General features: G+C 39.9%; 1 protein-coding gene across 4 annotated transcripts in view; it reads left to right on the top strand.

Moving 5' to 3' along the window:
• Positions 1-17229, top strand: part of ERG (ETS transcription factor ERG) — a 239783-nt gene extending 222554 nt beyond the window's left edge. For all 4 annotated transcript variants that reach the window (XM_006269410.4, XM_059720744.1, XM_059720743.1 and 1 more), the window contains 4 exons: positions 8327-8395; positions 10246-10302; positions 12147-12194; positions 14884-17229. In XM_006269410.4, coding sequence (XP_006269472.1) covers positions 8327-8395; positions 10246-10302; positions 12147-12194; positions 14884-15404 — 695 coding nt within the window. In that variant the 3' untranslated portion in view covers positions 15405-17229. The remainder of the gene's footprint in view (positions 1-8326; positions 8396-10245; positions 10303-12146; positions 12195-14883) is intronic.
• The last annotated feature ends 2052 nt before the right edge of the window (positions 17230-19281 follow it).

Genomic DNA, 19281 nt, shown 5'->3' with positions numbered 1-19281 from the left:
GCAATGCTTCCACACATCTACGCATGCAATGCTATTCGACTATAGCAAAATAATTTTCACTGCCATAACATAGCACTGTTGGGGACAGTACTATCTTACAGTGGCAAAAATAACTGTGCCTAAGTACTAGGGCTGTGCAAAACAGCAACATTTCATTTTGACTTCTGTTTCACCATTTTGGAGGGACAGTGTCTCATTTCATCATTTCATTTTGTTTTGAAGCACTGTTCCGTTTAGTTTCATTTAAACTGTTTTGCTGTTTCGATGTTTCGCCCATAGGTTAAAATGTGGAATCATAAAAATGCCTATAACTTTGTCATTTTTTGCCTGACTTGGATGGAAATTGCAAGGATGGTAGCCCCTCCTGAAGGCATGAAGCCTGCCAAGCTGCAAGAAGATAGCTGCAGGGGGTTTTGTGCAACTGCATCTCAAACAGTTGAAAGCTGTGGGAACTGTGCCCAGTTTGATTCCCCAGCTCTCTGATCATTTCCCCAGCAAAACCAGCTTTGAAACTTGAAATGTTTTAAGTGCCCTCGTTTCATTTCAAAGCCTTTTATTTCATTTTGATTTTGCTGTTTCAAGCTTGAAACACATTGAAACAGCTTCAGAACACCCACTGAAATTTTGTACAGCCCTACTAAATACATGTGCATGAACGCCTCGTGCCTCCTGAGGTGGGGGGGGCATGGCAACTGCCTGCAGGTGGCAATGGAGACAGTGGGGACAGCCCTCAGGCGGCCATGCTGACGTGGGCAGCAAGGGTGGGCCAAGAGGGGACCACCTACAGGCGGTTGCAGCAATGTCGCTGAAGGGTGGGGGTGGCGAGGGGCAACCAGCCTCAGGGGGTGCATCGCCAGTCTCAGGGGTTGCACATGCACCCCCTATGCATCGCTAATGTACATGTGTAAATGCTGACCTGGGCAGTCAGTCCAGGCAGCAGGGGCCAAACCCCTGCCTGCTGCCTAGCCACAGGGCTCTACAGGCTAGGGCATTCTTGTGGCCCAGTCAGCCCCTCCACCACCTGACACTGCCTCCTGGAGCCCAGGGCTGACTCCGCAGACTCCCTGCCAGCTCAGTTGATATAATTTATTTAAACTTTTTAAAGATATTTGGCAAGACATCGCACAAGATGTTACTATAAAATTAAGTAGTCCAGATAAGGGGCATAATATTTTCATGGATCAAAGCCCTGGGTTCAGACAGTAAGATAGGATTAAGAAATGGGAATCTTTCTTCATGGAAACAAGTTAATAGCAGGGTACCCCAAGGTTTTTTTACTAGACCTGATGGCGACTAAATCCAATTTCAGTTTTATGCACCTAAATGGCATTTATGTAGCCATGGCATAAAGGTGAAATACAGTTTAGCCGATGATGTTTAATGTATTTATGAGTGAGTTGGAAAAAGGAATCTGACAGCCAAATTTGGTGATGACACAAAATTATTTAGATTAGTCAAATCCAAAAATGAATGTGAGGGACACCAGAAGAAGCTAACCAACATGGAAAAATGACCAAGATAATTACAAATGAAAATGAAAGTTGACAAATGCAAAATACTGCATAGTGAAGAGAAAAAAACTGAATTATTCATATACTTTGCTGGATTAATCCTGTTAATTCAGAAGAAAGAACCTTTGTATAGACATAAGTATATGTGAATTTTTAGTAATGATCAAATGCAATTATATGATCCTTGGAATAATAAATGTAAGAACTATGAAATACAATTCTAATACACATAATATCTGCTTCCTAAAATATTTACATAATTATTGTAAAAAAGTAATATCTGTAAAGTTAAATACAGAATACAAAGCATTAGCAAAATAAGAAATTAAATCTAATTCAACCAGTAGAGAAAAGATGTGCTTTCAGGAAAGATTTGAAATGAGAAGGGAAACTTATCAAATAGCACAATAAAAGAAGCACAAGCTGCTTGGGAGAAATAATTTTTATATCAAGGATAATGAGATTTTAAGAATGACCTGAAGGTAAATCCTCCTATTAGAACCTTGCACCTGCTAATGGATGCACAAGAGCAGTCTCATTATTCCTACTTTTTAATTTATGTTACAATAACACTTAGGACTTCTCAACAAGTTTCAGGGTACTATATCAGTTACCATGCAGATATATAACAAAGACTGCAGTTCTTTCCCCAGAGAGGTTACGGTCTACGTGAAAAGTCCCACTGTCAGGAAGTCCATTTTGAGAGTCCTGAATTGAGTGCATTTTTGTGTCAATAGGAGTGACATAATTTTATTCTGTGTACGTGAGGTGGCAAGAGAAAATAACTTAAAGATTATTTTAAGAGTATGCTTTCATTGGAGGTGAGCAAATATTGGACTTTCCTAAACTGGGACAAAAAGTTGGAAAACTACTCTTTTTCATAAAAGAAATTAAACTAAAAAAAAATTCAGAAATGTGGAACATTTCATTTCAGCATTTATTAAAAGTAATGAAGCATTCTGAAACTCACTATTTGAAATTAACAAATTTCAGTATGCTGGCCTAATACAAAATATTTTGTTTCAAGTCAGTTCAACACTTAATTGCGTCTCTGTATAGTATCACATTGTCTTATAGGAATTGTCATTTGGATGCTACATACCTCCATTCCCCCAAAGGGACAAAACTCTCTGCATAGCTGCACCTTCCCAGATGTATCCTTTCTTATGCAACTACCAACATACATGACATAGCTTAGTCAGAGAAGAGACCATGTTTCATCATGAAACTCATAGTTCTGGAATTCTGGCCCAGATAAGGGAACAGAGTATCTAATACCTCTCATGAGAAACTGCAACATTATTAGGAGGTACAATTAAATTTTTACCTGACATGAAATAAAACGTTTTCAGTTAATAATATTTTAGGTTCAGTAAGGTGAAACATATTAATCTGTGTCCAACTGACTCAAAACATTACATTTTGTTTTGGTTTTTCCAACAGAAAATAGAAAAATCTCAGAAAACTGAATTTTTTCCCACAGAACATTTTGATTTTGCAAAAACTTCTTTTTCTGTCAAAATCTATTTCAGTAGAAAAATCCTGAGAACTCTAGTTTTCATAGAAGGCCCAAATCTCAGGTACATAGTCTAGCATCTATAGTAGAATTCAGCAGAGGACAGTCACTTGATTCTGAGTAAAAGGAAAAAGAGACATAGAGGGTGCTAATTTTTTTAAAAATCAGCCAAATACTGGGAGGCAATTCCAGAAAAGGCAATGAAACATTGCCATTGTTAAAGCAATACAATGGAAAATAGGAAGTGAGCGAGGCTCCGGATGAATTAGAACAACTAAGGCATATTTCTGCAGCTATCTTTACAATAAAACACCAGAAGTTTTTTGCACATTGAAAGTGAAGCAATGATTTCTGTGGTAGTTCAGGAAGGCCTAATATGGTGTTGCCTGAATGTCTCATCAAACAGGAGAGTTCTCATCAAAGATATGCTCTAGATAAGAACCTATTGTACCATTTTCTCATGAATCAAAACAGACCTGCTTATCTGCAATAGCAATATGTTTATCAAAACACAAATCATTGTCTAAATAAACTCCAAGATCCTGAACTAAGAATGAAGTATTAATTTAGAGGCTATTTCAAGCAGGATGAAGAACTGGATCTTTCTTTTAAAAGAGGGTGTAGTCACAAAGCTGTATGGGGATGGGCCTTGATTCAGAAGGCAAAAGAGCTTTCTCACAGGACTAAATTTATAATTCTTAATGCATTTCAGGTCTGTGATATTTTACAAAAATAAGTCCTTATAATTACAAGTATCACTACTATACAGATCCACAAAGTCCAGGTAGCTAGCGTCAGTATACAGATCTACAAGGACTTTCAATGTGAGAAAGTTGTTAAACCCTAAATAAAACCCAACTGAAAAGGGAAGAGGTCAAATAGGATGGTGACAGGTACAAATCTGAATACTGTTATATTTTCCCTTTGGTCCTAGGTCTTTGGGGCAAGGGCTTTAAAGACATGGGACCTACCACATTTATACCTGATATTACACTTATCCAGTCTTTGCTTGTATATCATGTGCTGCTCCTCCAAGGCAGATTTTGGTGCTAGAGACAGACATTACACATAAACCGGTTTAAGTGATCAGAAACTGGTTTAAACCTGAAACAGAATAGATGTTAAGTGCACATAAACCAGTTTGAAAATGGCTGAAACTGGTTTGAGATAAACCTGATTGAATGTAATATCAGACATAACTGATTTGGTCCAAACTAGTTTATGCAATGTCTGTCCCAGACCCCTTGCTGGTTTAAGTTAAATCAGAGTCCTCCAACATCCCGGCATGCTCTCTGGGTTGGGCAGGGCTCTCTGCTCTACAGTAGTGCTGGCCCCTCCCATCTGCTCCCTGTCTGGAACTCGGCACAGACTTGCAGGCACAGCAGGGTCTGCTGGCCTCGCTGTGCCTCCCCTCACCACTTGCTGCTGAAGCAGAGATCCCTTCCTCATCTCTGCCACAGCAGGGAATGTAGCCAGCATGTGGTATGCTAGCTAATACTGAGAGGTGTCTGTGTGTGTCTCTCTCTCTAATTTCACTGGGACAGGCAGACAGAACAGTGACCACTTAGGGCTTTTGGAGCTAATCAACAGGTCAACTGGTAAGCTGTTTAAGAAGTTTGAAGTAATGTGGAGAAAGGCTATTGTTTTACTAATTGGGTGATAAAGACTGTTATCAGCCCCTTCCTCCCCTCCTCTGGCTGGCTTGCTCGCCTGTCAGTTTGCTGCAGACAGTATGACAAAACAGGCAGGGTAAAGCTCTGTATCATCAACAGCTGCATGCACTGCACACACACCCTTGCCTCAGAGTGCTAACCTGGGGCTGGCAACACTCCTGCCCCTTGATCAGCCAGCTGGAAATAGTCTGGAACTGTGCAGGCAGACCTCCCGAATGAGAGTCCTGCCAGGGCCTGGCCATGCCCCACTCAGCTCAGCTCCCTGCAGAAGAGAAAGGAGGGCTGCTCTAGCACCTCCCCCCCCCCCCAGCTTCTAGCCTGACCCACTGCAGGCCTGTGCCTGAATTTCCTCAGTCCAGAGAGGATGTCTGTCCAGTTTCAAACCAGTTCAGCCTAGTCAGGTTAGACTAACCTGCAAAGACTGAATCAATGCAGGCTCAGGCTTTTTGAATGTCTGTCCCTAGCCTGGGTGTTATGCAGGCACAAAGGTGGGAAAATACTGGTCACAACCATTAGATGGGAATATCATCAGCCTGAGATGTTTCTTATCAGCCAGGTGACACATTTCCACCTCCTCTCCTGCCCCCCAGGGGTACACAGTGCCCAGAGATGGGGAGGAAAGAGGCATAGTAAAACAAGGAGGATCAGGCAACAGTGTGGATGGGGCATGATGTACTCTGAAATCCTCTGCTAGTATGGGATCCATTGAGGACTACAGGTACACAGCACTGGTTCAGAGGAGCCCCTCAGCTATTCTAAACTTCATACAGGGAAGTGAGCAAAGGATCAGGGTTATATGAACAATTTGATGACAACCCACTTCTTTCTTCTGTTGTATTGAGTAGACTCTGGACACAGCAGGAAATATGACCCTTTGTATCTTCATTTTCTTTTATGACAGACAGTGAGGTCTGCAGAGCAGGCCCTATCTCTAACTATACTCTCTAAAAGAACATAGGACCATTGGATTCCAACCTGATACTAACTTCTGGGTGCTACTGTAATTCAGCTGGCAAACAGTAATAATAGTAAAGCCTACTGTTGTTCAGTTCAAGAATTAATCCCTGTACTTATCACTATTTTCAATATATTTTTAAAAGAAAACAATCAGAGGTAAAAGTGTAAAAATCATAGATAAAAAAGCATTTTGGGTTAAAATGTAATGCAATTGAAAAATGCATCTCTCAGCAAAAGCAAAGTTTTTAAAGTGTAAGATTCCAGCTGCCCCAAGTGCTGGTAGTGCCAGTCAATCCCTCAAGCCAAACAGACTAAATAAATTAAAGTCAATTGGGTTGTGAATTACACATTACACTTTGTTTCCATTCCACTTTGTCTCATAGTGTATGAAAATGGGCAGAGGTACATAGAGCCATACATAGAGTCCAATCCTCTCTGGGACTTGTTCATGACGTTCTACCTGATTTTGTTTTAACGGTTGTCAGGCAACTTTTCTAAATGAAAGTAAAGATCGTATTAAGAATCTACCATCCAAAGGACTATATGTATCTATCTTAATACTGCACTGATTTGGCAATAAGCAATGTATTTAATTCCCTTTCTTGAATTCTCAAAGCAGGACAAAAAGTTATACATTGACTTGGTAGAAATAGTAGCTAACATGCCAAAGTAAATTATGGAAATGCACAAGAAAGCAAAAGCCTTTTTTGAAAGTGAAATTAACCCCTGCATATTTCCTATACTGTATATTTTAAAGAATTTAGTTAGGACATATGTAAAGAAAATTCCTGAATAGATAAAAAGTGAAAGCAAATGAGACCACAGATACATAAGTTCCTTGTCTCAGAAAGCTTGAAATAATTTAAACAGTATAACAAGAAAAAAAGCTAGCACAAGAGGGAGAATACAGGGCAAATGACAAGGAAAACAGTTGGAAAGCCTCTGAAGAGATTTCCTTAGAGTTACTGCTGGGCATTAAGGGTTGTAGGCAGGTAATATATCATATCATGTTAACTTCTTAAGTTCTGGGTTTCCTTCAGTAACTGTGAAATTGCCACCCCCATACTGACAATGGGAAATGCTCAAGTGTAGGCCAGCAGCTAATTATGAAACAAAAAGAGGTGTTTTATGTGAATGATTATGAAGGCTGAATATGAAATTGGTAAGTGCACAAGAGATGGATTATTGTGCCAAGTGTGAGGAAGGAGCTATGCACAGGGGTGTGTAAGAAATGGCTTATATATGCGAATGAAGTTAACAGAGTGAAGGGCTCACAAAACAGGAAACAGGAACAGCTATATGTGTATGATGAGAGAGGTATACAGTAAGTACCACAACCCAACTAGCTGTTAACGAGAGAGGAAATGGTTCCAAATTTAGTGTTGTTAATAAGATTGATAAACAATAAATGGTTTCTTTAATCAGAAAAATTGTGGAATATTAGCAAGAAATAAAGGTTTGGTTTTGTTGGGAGGCCGGGGGGGGGGGGGGGGGTAAGTCTTAGTAGTTGCTTAGTGCAATGTTATAAAAAAGTACAGAACTATGCTGTCCCAAATATCCCTACTAGGTGGAACCTACATGGAAGAGGAAACACTTAAGCTTTCCATATTACAAGCAGCAACCAGATAGCCTGGATTTATCTCAGAAAGGGACAGCAACATACTAGCAAGTTACAAAACAGTAAAGAGGCTAACCAATAACACAGCAGGTGGTGAGTGAGGGGACACACATAGACTGACTTTTTGTGGGTGCTGGAACAGAGGCAGCGGCGCTTAAAACTTCAACAGCTATGTCTTCCAACAGTACAAAGTAAGCAGAAGCGGCCAGAAACCAGCTTAGAGCAAAGTCTCCAGGCTCTGAAGTGAGGAAGAGGGAATTTGTGGGAGAGGTAGGCTGCAGCCAGGTTTATGCTGCTACCAAATTTAGAATTGTATATGGTGTGGCTTTCAGTGTCACCCTTGAACCTCCCTGATTGCAGTTTCCCAGCCTATTCCTGCTACTTTTCACCAGCCTGAGACCTAACTGAGCCTGGACCAGTTCCTGCTTCTGTTCCAGTGCCCACAGGCCAGGTACATCTCTGCTGTCCAGGGCACTGAATATACTAGTTACACCTCTGGAGACCACAGTCCCTCTTTTTAAAACAATGAGTGGTAGAAGAGGCCTCCATCTCACCCTTGCATCATAGGCACCTAGTGGATCTGACACTTAATCTTCCCTCTGACCTCCATGGAAGCTTGACATCTTTCTACTGAACATGGCTGTAACACAAGTTGTCCACATGTCCACCATGCCCTTTTCCTTATAACTGAGTGGAAGAGAAAAGGTTAAAGACAGGAGCAGAGTTGTGGAGAATTTTGCAGGTAAGAATTAGGAGTCTAACGAGTAGGTAGAAGGTAACAAGATACCAAAAAATATATATAGTACAGTAGTGGGCAAATGAGGTGATTTTTGTTTTTTGCCTTGCCAAGATTGAATAAACTTTGGGGAGTGATGTTAGTCATGTCATGCTGTTAGGGAGGCCAGGGAGCAGCTGTCAGTGTAAGAAAAGAATAAAAGTACAAGGATTTGGGTTATAGGAATCCTTATTTCAGTAATATCATCGCATGCAGTGTTTTAAAACATGTTACACTATACCATACATACCTGAGACAGTGTATTTTCCTCTACAGATTTGCCTTATGATCAAGCCAGAAGATCAGCATGGACAACTCACAGTCATCCTGCTCCTCAGTCTAAAGGTAACACATCTGCTTACTTTCCAACCTAGAGGCCCAGTTCATGACAGGCAGAATTCCAGTGCAGTTTTAACTCAAACCAAAGCAGCAATATCAAGTGTCAGAATGCTGCCATTGTGGTTTTTTTAACTATTATGGCTCAGGTGTCTAGAATGGGTATCTGTGTATCACTAGCTGATCTAAGAACTTGAATGAGGAATTGGGTCAAAATGAGGAATTGACATTTAGGGTCAAAATTTCAAAATCAGAAGAGTTTGGAGAAATGTTAAAGTTTTAGTTATCTCTATGTTCAGTGTCTATTTACCAATAAAGTAAATGTAAGTGCAAGTGCTGTAGACTCCGCAGGAAGATAGGTCAAGATCCCTCCGATGTAGCTGAAATATATTTAAATGATGGGGGTCTCCTAAACGTTGTTCTTCTTTAAAGCCTTTGGGTTCCATTTTCCCATCTATGGCTGCATGAAGAAAAGACTCAGTGTCCAAAGAAGAGAGGAGTTCTGCCTCTATAAGGGAGGGCGTTATTACACGTTACCTCTCACATGTGTTAAGGTCTCTTAAAATAAAAATATCCACGCATAAGGAAAAACAGGTCTCTTTCCTTGTGAGTTTCACAAGAGGTTACTTAGAAGAATTTACTTTTTCCTCTTCGTGTATGTCAGTACTTCTGACAGGAACCAATAGAAATATGCTTGGATGGAACTTGCCATTCACTGGAGATTATGGTGTTAGAATTCCTGATCTGTGGTGCCAACAAGTCCAATAAGTAGTGCCTGGTTTATCCCACAAAATCACAGCCCCCACTCGCTAATATCATGACCTGATTGTGGTGAGGACTGCCATTTTCATTCCCAGATCACGGTGTCCCCCCATTCCCCCGATTGGCTGAGGTGGCAGATTTAGGGCCAGGTTTAATTGCAGCAGCAGAGGCCTTCCTCCCAAGACCTCTGATAGCTGCTGAAAAGCAGACAGCCCTGGCTCCAGGTGGGGGAGAGGCTGTTTGCTCCACTGGGCAGGAAAACTGGGGCACAGGGAGTTGGGGGTGCCTGGGGGCTGCTTTGGCAGACAATCTTGGCACCAGGTAGGGGAGGGACTATTTGCTTCTCTGCATGTGCATTCTCTTCCCCCAACCCCCAGTGCCGCAGTTGTCACACCCAGAGGAGCAAACAGCACCTCCCCTACCCAGTGCCAGGGCCATCTACCAAGGCAGCCCCCAGACACCCCCAACCCCTGCACCCCAGTTTTCCTTCCCAGAGAAGCAAACAGCCCCTCCCCTCCCCATCCCCAGGCTCTCTCCTCCCCCTGTCCCTTTTGCAACCCCTTCCCCCCACCTCACCTGGGCTGCTAGACTTTTGCAGCTGGCTGGGGAATGCTTTCCCCAGTCTGTGGCAGCCATCTTGTTGTAACAAAATGCCATGATATGGCTGCTTGCTGGGGAGGTGCCCAGCAAGTGGCCATGTCATGGCATTTAGTTGCAAATTGCATTTTTCGTGAAAATCACCTAATTTAATGATTTTCATGAAAAATGCAAAATCATGATTTAAACCAGGCCCTACTAATAAGCATGCATATATATGTATAGTAATAACTATGTCCTTCCAATAAAGCTAAAATCTGTTCTCACTGAAGCCAGAGGGACACTTGCCTTTATTTCACTATGTGATCAGCTCCATACTCAGTTGAGCTTATCAGTCCAAATTCCAGTGTTTTCATCATCAGATGCTGCACTGTTGGAAGTCCAGCGAGTTGTTGCTCCTTATGCCAGTGGTAACTTTGGCCTTTTCAATGTAAGATAACTTTGGTGAGGGATTTTCAAACTGGAAAATTAAATAAATATGTCCATTTTTTTATTTTCAGCTACACAGCCATCATCAGCAGCAGTGTCCAAAACAGAAGACCAGCGTCCTCAGTTAGGTGTGTGTAATTTTAAGTTAGACCTGGGTGGCAGGGAATACATTAAATGTTATCAGAAAGTCAGTACAGTGTGCCAACAGGTAGCCTACTGGGAACGCTTTTCAAAGTATGGAGTTTCCTCATGTAGCCTAGTCACTTCATATATTTGTCTGTGTGTCCTGTCCATGCAGCTGACTCTCAAACTGCAACTCCTGATACAAATCAAAGAGCCTAGAATACATGCTAACAATTTGCAGTAAAACCAGACATGGTGAAACTGCATCATTGCCAACATACTGTCATATCCCCACCATGACTTGCTTTTCGTACCATTTAAAGGATCTTTATAACTGTGATTAAACAAATCATGCAATCAGAAAAGATGGAAGCTAAAGATGACCTGGAGGATGCCATGGGTAGGGTAGATGGATTTGGATATCATGTTTTCTAGATGGACTTCAAGTCATTATTCTAGTTTATGTTATAGCTAAATAAGAATATGTGCATGGCTGCAGTTCATTAACTTGAGCTGTTTAAAGATACAGTGTTTGGGAGGTATTTTATTACTGTTTGTCAAAATAGCATTTCTTAGTTGTAGCTAATTTGAGCTCTCACATACCAGAGACCTTTGAGAAACATAGTGACAATTTATGTAAGGCTTGTAGATAACTTATTAGCTTTGTATGAACTGCGCACAGTATTTTACAAATATAAAAAATGCTACCTGATTATCCCCTGAGCTGTAAACCTGTCATCCATTTGAGAGTAGCTCTCAGGAGGATGAGGCTGTAGGGAAATGAGAAAACCCAGCAACAGTCACGTGACCAGGGGGCTTAAAGCTGCATTATTGCCCTCTAGTTTTGGCTCTGGTATTTGTGGCACTCTATTCCCTTTTCCTTCCTATTTCTTTTCCCAGGAAGGAGCCACTGAAATTCCATGGTACCTGGCTGCTTAACTCTCTCAGGCTCCTTTGAAAATCCTAAGAACTTATATAGAACATTCCTTGATGGACCAAGTTTTCAAAGAAAAATTAACTCAGCTTCATCTCTTATGTTCAGCTACATACTTGGTTCACAAGAATGGAAGATAGAGTGGATAATAGATTTAAGAGAAAGAGAGAGAGAAAGGGGCCCTTTGAATATATTATATTGGATTCTTTAGGCCAAATGTCCAGCATCTAAATATGCTTGCACATGTGTGCACCTATTGATGATTGCATTAAAAAGCAACAGAAAACCAGTGTCCCAGCACTGTTTTTTGCATATGCATGTCAGTGAATGTCTTCTATTCAAGGAAGCAGGAAAACTATCCAAAGGAGGGAAAAGACATCAGTTTCTTCAGTTTCCCTCTTCTCCCATCAGAAAGTACCTACCACTCCCAGAATTTAGGGACTACAATCACCTTCCTCTAATTCTCACTCCATGGGAGCCTTACGATTTCTGCTGCTGCTGAATCTTAGCTACTGAAACTCCGCCTCCATTTATTATCACATTTGCTGCACACAGTACTTATGCCAATGAAGGGATCACCTGGGCAGTGGGTAAAGTAAGAAGAAAGCAGGGGGAAAATACAACCTCCCTTTTTTTACTAAAAACAGATGGGTTTTTTCCCCTCTTCTCCTTGACTTAGCTTAAGCAGCGCTTCCTCTAGCTCCTTGGCTGGAGTCTCCCTAGTTCAGTTTGCTATAACCTTTCGTCCAAGGCAGGGAGGTCATATGACAGATCACAGTTCTCAGGTCCGTGGGGTGGCCTTTGCCTTTGGCTATGCATGTGTGTCAGTTATGTATGCAAATCTGTGTGCATGATACCCACATTTCTAGTTGATTTTAGGTTGTTGCATCATTTTTTTTCTTCATTTTCATGTAGATCCCTACCAGATTCTTGGACCAACCAGTAGCCGTCTGGCAAATCCAGGTGAGGATTCTTGATACCTTAAGATAACTTTTCTGATCTCACCACTGAAGAAACCTCACTACAAATTAAATGCCAGATTCAGCAGGGGAGGTGACCATTCTTAGCTGCCATCAAAATCAACCAGCAAAGCTGTAGGAGCTGATGGAACGCAGCAGATTACAGAATTGAGCTTTTAATCACATGAGTAGTCTTACTAAATTCAAAGAGAGCTCTCTCTCACATTGCAAGGGCTTATTTAAGCCTTATTTAGAAGGTTGGACTTAAGCTATACATTGGTGTTATGGTGTCCCATTGATAAGAGTGAAGTTCACTCAGTGAGATTCTCCCACTGAGAAAAAAGAGAAAGCTGCAGTTACAAATAAGATCAGATTTTGATTAAATATGACATGCCATTTCTAAAATGTTATTGAGCACATTCTGAACTGTAGCTTATAATATTGAGAAAGGGATGCAAAACATTACTATGGTGAGTAATTATTTTGATAGACTATTAAAATATTTTGATACGCTGATCTCACTGTGGTTAATCTGATGCCATAGTAATCAGTCCAGTTAACTGTGTCCAGTACAATCAGAGTCAGTCTATTATAAATGAGATCAGTCTGGGCCAGAAGATTGACATTGCGTATGTCATCAACTATTATCCCCTCTCTAGCATCCAAACACTAGAAAGCTTTTCTTTCTGCTCCTTTCCCCCACTGTATTATTTCTGTCTATAAAATGTTTTACTTTTCATGGTTCTTAGGGCAATGTTGTTATGATTTGTTTAGGTTGGGAGCATTTCAATTGGTATTGAATACCAACTTCTAATTAGTAATACCAATTCGCAATGTCAATTGCTATTTTCCCCTTTACTTAGCTTTTTTAGATATTGTATAGTTTAGTGTAATTTTTAAGACAACATTTTTTACATCTTGCAAGAAAGAAGTTAAATAAGAACTAGTGTCAGAAGGTTGTTTACAAATCACGTTGGAAGCTGGGTACCTAACTCCTTCAAACCATTTGCAAATCCCAGCCTAGCACATTTGCATCAACTGTCTTTTTGCTAGACTTGTGCCTACAGCATTCTGGAAAGTGCTAATGTGACCTGCTCTGAATGGGGATACATTTCAACATTTGGGGCAAGTCAGGGGTATGGAATTTCTACAAACCATCATTCCTGCACTTTAACAAGTTTGTGTATTTATAAAATGATGGAATTACTCTCTCATTAAAAGGAAATTGACAGCAATGATTTATTTTCATAAGACTATATATTACATTTGGAAGGCAAGTGTTTATATTAGAACATATGTTGGATTGCTTATTCAAAAAAATTGTGTTTTGTCCAGTGCTGAATTGTTTATTGATTTCCAAACTCTAATCCTCTTGTTATGTTTTATGTATTAAAATTGCATGCCCTGCTCATACCATAGATACTTTTGTTTGTTTGTTTATTTAATGCATGTTAATGGAACAGAAGAAATTCATTAAGAACAGTTTGAATAAATATCATTTAAAGGAATAGAGGTTTCAGTTGCGCTGAAGTATAAACTGCTAATAGATTTCAGATGTGACTTAAGATTGATATTGTAATGCACCCTTATAAACTTTCCAAAGAAAAGCTTATTTATTATACCTACATATCAGCTTTAAAAATGTAATTTCTCATCAGAGATGTACAGAAATGTATGGCTGACAAATTCTGCTGACATTATGCTCATAAAACAGAGCATATTACAAGCAGTTGCACATTGCAGAACACAGTTGCATGCAGTAATTTTCATAATTTCAGTGCTGCTTTATCAAAAATTGTTCCTCTTCTTACATGAATATAATTGGCAAGACCTTACATAAGTGACAACTGCTTAGAAACCTCATATTTTATTTTATCACATTGACAAATGCAACATTTTCAATAGGATCAACTCTTTCTCTTTAAGATTTAATTCCTGGAAGGAGGGGGGGAGATGGGTTGGTTCAGGATGGGACAGGAGGGGGACAGTGCTTTGAGTCTTACCCTCAGCATTTATTTGCACTCTTGTTTGACTCAGGACAATTACAGTAATTCATTTTATGAACTTTTTCATTGTTCCCCCAAATGCTATGCAATATAGTCAGGGGCAATGAAACAGTATGCTAATGAGTTTCCGTTCTGCATTTCCCTAAATACTGGAAATGGGTGATATGGTTTGGATTAGATTCAGCTTTCTCTAAACTTCTGCATTTTGTGTAGATTTATTCCATAGTAGAGAATATTTAATTGTAGAATACGTTATGAGAATAAGACCAATATCATGTAATGGAAGTGAAGGCTGTTTCTCTTGAACTTTTGGGATTAGTTTCCTAAATATGCATTGTATTATTTTGCCATCTGTTGTCCAAACTGACTGATATTAGGTCATTATTGAATCTACATATAATGGCATTCTCCTTCCCAAATTAGGAAAAACAGTATATTCAGTCATGGTCTCTGATATGCAAAGGTTTTTCTTTTTCTTTTCCATTTTTTTTCTTTTCCTTCCTCTTTTTTTTTTTTTAAGAAAAAGAAAAGAGATGCCAGTTTGAGATTGAGAGGCAGGAAGGCTAAACCACTGGCTAATTGGCTATGCATTTGGATTTTGTAGGTTTGCATGAGAGTCTGGAAGAGTTGCCATCGTTATATTATTAGACACTGATTCAACCTTTCTATTTTCTGTTCCGCTCACAGGGAGTGGACAAATCCAGCTGTGGCAGTTTTTACTGGAGCTCCTGTCAGATAGCTCTAATTCCAACTGCATCACCTGGGAGGGCACCAATGGTGAGTTCAAGATGACTGACCCTGATGAAGTAGCCCGGCGCTGGGGAGAGAGGAAAAGCAAGCCTAACATGAACTATGACAAGCTCAGTCGTGCACTCCGTTACTACTATGACAAAAATATTATGACTAAAGTCCATGGTAAGCGTTATGCCTACAAGTTTGACTTCCATGGAATTGCTCAGGCTCTCCAGCCACATCCCCCAGAATCATCTATGTACAAGTATCCATCAGACCTACCCTACATGAGCTCCTATCACGCACATCCCCAGAAGATGAACTTTGTAGCTCCCCATCCTCCAGCTTTACCTGTAACTTCCTCCAGCTTTTTTCCTGCCCCCAATCCATACTGGAATTCACCGACTGGAAGTATCTACCCTAATACTAGGCTTCCAGCTACGCATATGCCTTCTCACCTTGGCACCTATTACTAAATGGAAAAAAGAGAGAGAGACATGCACTTCTCCCATCAAGGAATATAGTCCCCAAAGAATTATAAAGAACTCTACTGGAGAACATGAATTAAAAGTGCCTAAAGAGACATGAAAAGTTTGACTGGGAAAAAAAGATGTCAAAAAGACTTTGTGTCGTAGGGATTGAAAGAAAGTTTTCAAGAAGTATAAAGATGCTAAAATGTAATGTTATATGGGCATCAGGTATACAGACCAAAAAACACAAGACTGTTGTAGGTAAAAACATGAAATGATATGGAGAACCTACAGGAGAAAGTGGTCTTAAAATGTTGATAAGCTTTTGTATAAAGTTTGATATCTTGCTAATGCAAACTGGGACTATAATACAGCAATATAAGGATAACTCTATAGTGACCTAACATACAGTATATGAATTCATTTAAAAATAACAAAAAAACTACCTGTATTTAAAAGATAGAAACATATCAAAAAAAGACTGGGCTAGTATGGAGGCTGATTTGGAATATGATGGCATTCTTTCAATTAAAATCAAAATGCATTCCATTTATTGGGGAAGTATCAGCTATTTCAAACTGTGAAGCCAACCCAAGCTTTAAGATTCCTTGACAGTATTACAGGAACCCTGAGCCAAACATAGGAATTAAGAATGTGCTGAAGGGCAAGTGTATGGTTGTAGACCAAGGGCCTGCATATGAAATAGGAAGTAGAAGGAAAGAGAAGGAAGAGGAAGTTGATGGGAATGGGAGAAAAAATGCTTCTTTCCTGGTAGATACTCAAGAGACTGAAAACACAGTGGTGCTTGGTGGACTAAGAAGAATTACTTGTTTGGACAAGAAACATTCTGATCAATATCATGCCATTCCCAGTATTACAGAAGGAAAAGACTTGATTAAAAAAAAATAGTAAAAAAGGAAGAAGCAGTAGAATTCAGAAATCAGAATATGCATCTCTTTTTTAAAAATTCAAAACTGGAATTGTTTGATATTTAAAGGTAACCTGTAGGACCTCATCAGTATTAAGGGAGTTTGTTTTCTAATGTTGTAAGAGACAAACCCAGACTGCCAAAATCAGAAATCACTTAAGTATTTTTGTTAGGCGGGCGCCAGTTTTTCTTTTTTGAGTCGCGAACGCTGTGCGTTTGTCAGAATGAAGTATACAAGTCAATGTTATTTTTTTCCTTTTTATATAATAATTATATAACTTATGCATTTATACACTACGAGTTGATCTCGGCCAACCAAAGACACAAGAAGGGACAATCAAAAATATTGTGGCCTTGAATTTTAACTCTGTATGCTTAATGTTTACATTATGAACGTATTAGTACTTAGAATGCAGAATGTATGTAATAAAATAAGCTTGGCCTAGCATGGCAATCCAGATCCACACTGTAGTCTGCATTTGCGTTTTTAGTGACTAAGATGTCTGTTAGACCATCTTCCTGCGTGTTAAGATACTTTACAATGTTTGGGTTTTAAGTATGTTTTTTTTATTTGTGAATTTTGGGAAACAGAAAAATAAGGGACAGGTAGCACAGGGTAGAGTTGGGCTTAATATGGGCAAGTCCTGTTAATCTTGTCCCACACACTTACATTCTGCCCTGCTACCTCTGTCCTGAGCATTATGTTCTTTGATTAAGTGTGAAAATGAAACAGAATTGGGGAATAGCGATCCAAAATTTCCTTTTCATTGTATCAGATAATATGACAAATCACAGCCCAAATCGTACTACTATGCTAAAAAGTTTGTTGAAACCCCACTCTCTTTGCTATTAACATATACTGTACCATTTTTGATAAATAAAATGAATACTGAGTAACTGCCATTATTCCTCCCTTTAAAACTGAGTGAATGATAGCTTCTTCACTTGTCATGAAAATCGCTCTCTAATGCATATCCTGAGCAGAACATTCTCCTTGTGTTCCAAATACAGACTGTTCCTGCACTGTATGCTAGCCCCAGGCCCACTTATTTTATTTAATGGCATAACTTCATTTTCTTCATCAGCTGAGTAGCTGGCTTAGAGATTTAAATTTTACATTTATGAGTAGCTGTTCACAGCAGGCACTGTTTACTGTGGAAAATCTAATCAATCCAGACTTCAGATTATGTCCCCTTTTTGGTTCCTCATCTGCCCTTCTTAAATTACAATGGGTGAGGTGGTTTTTAATGCAAGCATTGAATAGCCATGATGTATTTTGTTCACTCTTGCAAAGCAACAAATACTTAGCTAACAGACTTGAATGTTATGGGTGTTTTGCAATAGTCTATAAATGTAGGATTATATTACTAATATTTAAGGCTTTGGGTATAAATCAAATTGCAAGTAACAGCATCATCAGTCATACAATTGTCACTTGGAATAGAACCATTGTGAAGAAAATGGTTTGAAAAATAAAAGCTAACTGAAAGGTTACAAAAACTAGGCGATTGGGAAAGGTTAGTATTTGCTGTTTTAGTGTCAAGCCAGTTACACCTATATGCTGAATATGAGAATAATACTTTACTTTTCTATGGAAACACATTTCTACAAATGTCTGTTAATTGCATCATGTTCACACTACAGAAAATAAAATACAAGGTAAGTTTATTATTGAACCACCTTTAATTAAACATCTTAAAAATCCAAATGAAACAGAGGTCTTTATTTAGATTGGCTTGGGTGTATCTGATGGCCATGCCAAAGTACCTCAGACAATCACCGTGCTGCCCAGAGTTTCTAACTCTCTCTCAGCTTCTGTCACCTGCAAGAGGAACAACATGTTCCAACATCAAATACTTCCATCTTGATTCCTACAGAAGTTAATCATGTTGAACCTGAAAATGATGTTGGCACTACCTCTTAGAGATTGAGAGAATGATCCTGGCACGTGCATTGCCAACAGATATTGTCAGCATAACTGATGAGAGAAAGATTGCTGCAATGTAGATCTGTGCCATCCAGTGTAAGACTATACCCCTCCCACTTAGCTACTGGCAGAAGAAATGTTCCCAGAAAGAAAGGAGTCTGGCCCATACATGCAGTGGCTGATACCCAGGTGCCATCAAGGTTCATCAGGTTATCTTATTTTACAGCCAAAGCTTGTCCTAGCACAAAATAAGCTAACAATCAGGGAAGTGCACAGAAGAACTATCTTATCACCTCCCCTTGGCTTGTACTATGTGCGTTTCAGCTGGAGCCCAAGATCTACCTTGGAGATGGATACTGTTTGCTTCATTTTGTGCAAATGTAATTGTCAGTAATATGGGGTAAGATTCAGCAGGGTAAATCTTGCACCTCCATCTTAGACTTCAGGATATGTAAAAAGCAGACTTCTGTCCACAGGATCATGAACCTAAGAAATGGGTTTAGGCATCTCGACTCCCTAAGTAGTCAATGTGGAAAGTCACTGTGCCAAAGGGCAGCCCAAAAAAGCTCACATGGAAACTACCCAGAAGTAGCTAATTTGGAATACTGGGCCCAAGGGTCTGTTTGAATTCCTGCCTCTTCAAAGCTTAGGCACCTGAGTCAGGACTTCACATGTCTCTGTGCACACAAGGTCCAGAAGCCTGAATCCTCTTCTGAGGGCAGGCACCTAACTCAAAGGATTTGCTCTTTTTAAAATGCCAGAGGAAGACCAGGAGATGGAGGTGATGGTGGGCAATGGTGCTATGCCTACTAGAGGTTTAGGTGGAGCATAGATGCAGCTCTGCCTCTCATGTGGGTTGCAGTAGAGTTTAGGCTTAGGTTTAGGCCTGGTTGCTCAAACCAGGAAACTTCTGCAGATGTATAGAAACTTTGTTTAGGCACCCGGAGTAGGAGTAAGCAACCTTTTGCATTGCAGGCGGGTCACCCTTTGCAACTTGTCTCCCACTATGAGCTGCAAGTCTCCACCCC

This window comes from Alligator mississippiensis, chromosome 1 (genome assembly GCF_030867095.1).
Source record: "Alligator mississippiensis isolate rAllMis1 chromosome 1, rAllMis1, whole genome shotgun sequence".
Lineage (NCBI taxonomy): Eukaryota > Metazoa > Chordata > Crocodylia > Alligatoridae > Alligator > Alligator mississippiensis.
This window is presented reverse-complemented; position numbering and strand designations above follow the sequence as displayed.